Source organism: Octopus bimaculoides, chromosome 7 (assembly GCF_001194135.2).
Source record: "Octopus bimaculoides isolate UCB-OBI-ISO-001 chromosome 7, ASM119413v2, whole genome shotgun sequence".
Taxonomy (NCBI): domain Eukaryota; kingdom Metazoa; phylum Mollusca; class Cephalopoda; order Octopoda; family Octopodidae; genus Octopus; species Octopus bimaculoides.
In genome coordinates, this window is record NC_068987.1 from 61860890 (window position 1) to 61865001 (window position 4112).

Consider the following 4112-nt stretch of genomic DNA (forward strand, 5'->3'; position numbering starts at 1 on the left):
AAACTATATCTCATGTTTAAGAAAAAAATGCATTTTACTCCGTCTTCCTTAGCTACATTTTCTTTCGTAATACGCTTTGTCTCCCTCTTCCATTTGTTCGTTCCTTTTTTTTTTTTGTTAGACGCTGTCTTGGTGAGAGAATTTTTTTTTCCTTAGCCGCTTTGTCTTCCTCTTCCACTTTTTCATTTTTTTTTTAGACGCTTGGCAAACACTCTGTTTCTCCCCTTGTCACAAACACACTATTTCTTTCTTTCTCTCTCTCTTTCTTTCTTTCTCTCCCTCTTTCTTTCTTTCTCTCTCTCTCTCTTTATTTCTCTCTCTCTTTCTTTCTCTCTCTCTTTCTCTCTCTCTCTTGCTCTCTCTCTCCTTCACGCGCGTACGCACAGATTTGACTTCGCCATGTCAACAAACTTCAAAATTGGTAAAAGTTTATCGATTTTTACAGCTATACGCGGGTGCCTCTGAGAGAAAAAGTTGACAAAAACACAGATAGGGTCATGAACAATGTCCTCCTAAAATTGGAGCGACGTGCGTGCTAATTTGTGGACGTGCATAAACTACATTCACGTACACACACACACACACACACACACACATCCTCTCTTTTATAGATATAGATATATACACACAATGAGCTTCTTTCAATTTCTGTCTACTAAATCCACTCACAAAGCTTTGGTTGGCCCAAGATTACAGCAGAAGATGCTTGCCCAAGGTGCCATGCTGTGGAACTGAACCTGGAACCACGTGGTTGGGAAGCAAGCTGCTTACCACACAGCCACGCCTGCACCTGAAGCTGAATTTTTTTGGTATATAGTGAATTTTTTACAAACATTACTCACAATTATAAAATAGACATTATAAAATTCTGCCCCCCAAATTTTGCGTGTGAATTACCATAATGCTTTGGAAAGGAATTAATCATCTAAGGATTAAAATTCATTCTCCTATTTCATGCTTGGTGTTAATTGTCAACAAAATGCTGGAACCATGATGAGAACCAACATAGCCCCAACCTATGCAGATTTTGTTTTGGGATATTTGAATCACTACAATATATCAATAATCACTACAAAAATATGGAAATGCCTTTGTTTAATATATATAAGAGAACTTATTGTTAACATGATAATTGTCATGTTTACAAGTGATGTAGCATATATCATGAAATGATGTATAGCAAGACAGAACTACAAGTTCACACATACATGTATACTCTCATGCTTTGCTATTGATGATGTTCAGTATAAAATTATGTCTAATAAATATGTATGTATGCATTCATATGCCCCTATGATATAGATCTATCCCTGGATAGGTGTATATCTGAGGCTCCCATAGCTATATATGGCTTAGTGTAGAATCATTATTGCCCACAGTGGAAAATAATTATTAAGATTGTAATAATTATGAAGTGGGGAGGCGGCCTAGGATTTGATCCAGGATTAGACTAAACTAGTTTAAATTAGCCTAAGCTAATTTAATTAGGTGAATTAGAGTACTGAGAAGTCAAGATGCTGTTGAGTATAGAGGAGGTGAGAAACTCAGTGGAAATCAGTTGCATGAACAGGGAGGATATGGATATTAAGGGCTTATAGATGTAAGTTTCAAAGTAATAGTTTCTGAAAGGTTGACAGTGATGACTTATTGTGGGATTCTTTTTCTATTTATGGACAATGGAAGCATATTTTGGTAGGAGGTATTGTTGAGTTTTGATAGATGAAGGGCCCTGGTATTAGAAGTACTTTGGTTAAGGGTATACAGTAAATTTTCATAGGTGGGAATATAATTTTAGGATCTATATATGCTACTAAGCATGTGCAGAGTGTGTATAGCAGCATTTGGAGGTCATAACTTGTTTAAACAGTAACATATCAAATACTTAAAAATGTGTTTGGCTAATCATTTTCCTATTTATATATCAGGGATATTCCCCGTATTAGTTTTTCTACTCCTTGTCATATGCTTATATTCACTATCCCATTGTCCCTTAAGATAATTAGGTACTGCAAATTAGGAGATTTATATCTAACTTTCTTCTTTGGTTGTGGAATTAACCCTTTAGCATTCAGATTATTCTGTCAGATGTAATGCTTATTTATTAACATTGTTTTCAATTAATAATGCCTTATCTCATAGCTTCAAGATTTCAGTGATGTGATTGTTTATTTTTAGAATGACATAGTAGGGCACGTGTAAGAGGTTGGTTCTGTCCAATTTGGATATAAAGCAGGTAGAATATTTGGGCCAGATATGGCCAGTTCAAATGCTAAAGGGTTGATGTTTTTTTCTTATTTGTTTTGCCACATCTTTGCCTTCATTGAACATGATGGAAGAACTCCAGTCATGACCATTCTATATCCTATTTTTTTTTTGTGTGTCAGTGTGCCTTCTGATGTACATTGTATAATGTGTCCTGTTTTTAAGACAGTAGTATGTTGTGATGAACATGAAGATTTGATTGCTATTTCTTGCAGGTTGAAGGTACAGGGCTATCTCTGGGTTTTATGAAACTCCTACTTAACAGACTACCTGATATTTTGTAGTTGCTGTATTCTGCTATATTTTGACTGGAATTTATTTAATAAAGGAAGCACTATTAATATAATGGATTGGATTGTATCAAAATTGGCCCAGTTTCTTGTTTATACAAATTAAATGATCTTAGCTCATATTAAAGACAACACTTGTAAACTAAAACGTTGTTCTGCTTATTGTAATAACATGTTTTATTGCTATTTTCCAGTTCCGAGCTGGTGTGGAAATCATCTGGCCATTATGCCTTTTTCTAATACTTGTTGCTGTCAAGACGCGGCCAGATCTCATTAAACAAAAGGAAGAATGTAAGTAATCTATTCAGCTTTTACATTTTGATGTTATGTAATATTCTAGATTGATTAACTCTTTGATACCTGCCCACCTCTGGTTCTATGATACAAACATCACATGTTAAAGTGGTTTAAATTAAAATCTTCCTTCAAAACTTCATGATGATTTATGTTCCAAACCCAAGATTAATAATGACTAAATTCTTCATTAGTTTCAAGATTAATTGAAACAAAAGTAGTGCATTTCAATAGAAATTTGGTAATAAAAGGATTAAAAGAAAGAATTCAGTAAAATATACATTGGATAGCTGGAAAACAAACACATCTTTGGCATGTTTTGAAATTTAGAGGAATTGTCATTTAAATTTAGAAAAAAAAAAAAAGAATTTTGACATAATGTAGCTTAAACTAATTAGAATGAAATTTTGAATGAATAAATATCTTCAATGACATTTCTTTTTATAGTTTAGTCAGGAGGAATGAGCTATGCTGCAATCTCTCACCAGTTAGTCTTCAGCTTAAACAGCTGTAAGATGACATGATATTTGCAGATAATAAGTGAGGAATAGGAAGAACATTTCAGAAGGTTAATATTCTTGGGAGTAACAGTTGTGTGCAATGGTTAATGATTCAGTATGCAGGCACTGTGGAAAATAATTACATATGAAAGATGCTTTCCTTTCATTCATATTTGGTAGCTGTAGCCTTGATGAGGAGGAAGTGAGCTCATCAGACAGTGTCCAATGTTCAGTGGGAGTGTTAGATGCTAAATTGTAACACTCTCATTGTTTTGAATAAATACTTGAAAACACTGGAACACAATCCCAGCAAGCTCTAAGAGCACTGTTCTTTTGAACATTGAAAATGCTTTAAACTCAAGAGAACAAGATCCTTGTTAGCTCCCAAATACTCTACTGGAATGCACACCACCTGAGATAAGAGGAAGGAAACTGTAGCTGTTATGTTACATCTAAAGCAGTGGTTCTCAGCTGGGGTTTATGTGACCCTTCGAGGTCCATATAAGATTTTGTTCTTAAAGCATATGAGTAATAAATTGGTTATACTTCTACAATATACAAATATTTTAACAATTTTTTTTCATACAATTCCCAATAATATATAAATATAAAAATATGAAGATTTTTTTTTGTAACAAGGTGGGGGTGGCTGTGCAGTAGAATAAAATAGATATCAAAGGTCTCCATAAGCAAAAAATGGTTGAGATCTCATCTCTTGTGACAATTAGGTTGGCCTCAGACTCTGGCCTACAAAAAAAAAAAAAAA

At 34.1% G+C, this 4112-nt stretch overlaps 1 protein-coding gene across 2 annotated transcripts in view; it reads left to right on the plus strand.

Annotated features, from left to right (window-relative positions):
* The window catches only part of LOC106884520 (phospholipid-transporting ATPase ABCA7), a 289592-nt gene that overhangs the window by 80252 nt on the left and 205228 nt on the right, over positions 1-4112 (plus strand). For both annotated transcript variants that reach the window (XM_052969717.1, XM_052969718.1), the window contains exon 3: positions 2747-2843. In XM_052969717.1, the coding sequence (XP_052825677.1) occupies positions 2747-2843 (97 nt within the window). The remainder of the gene's footprint in view (positions 1-2746; positions 2844-4112) is intronic.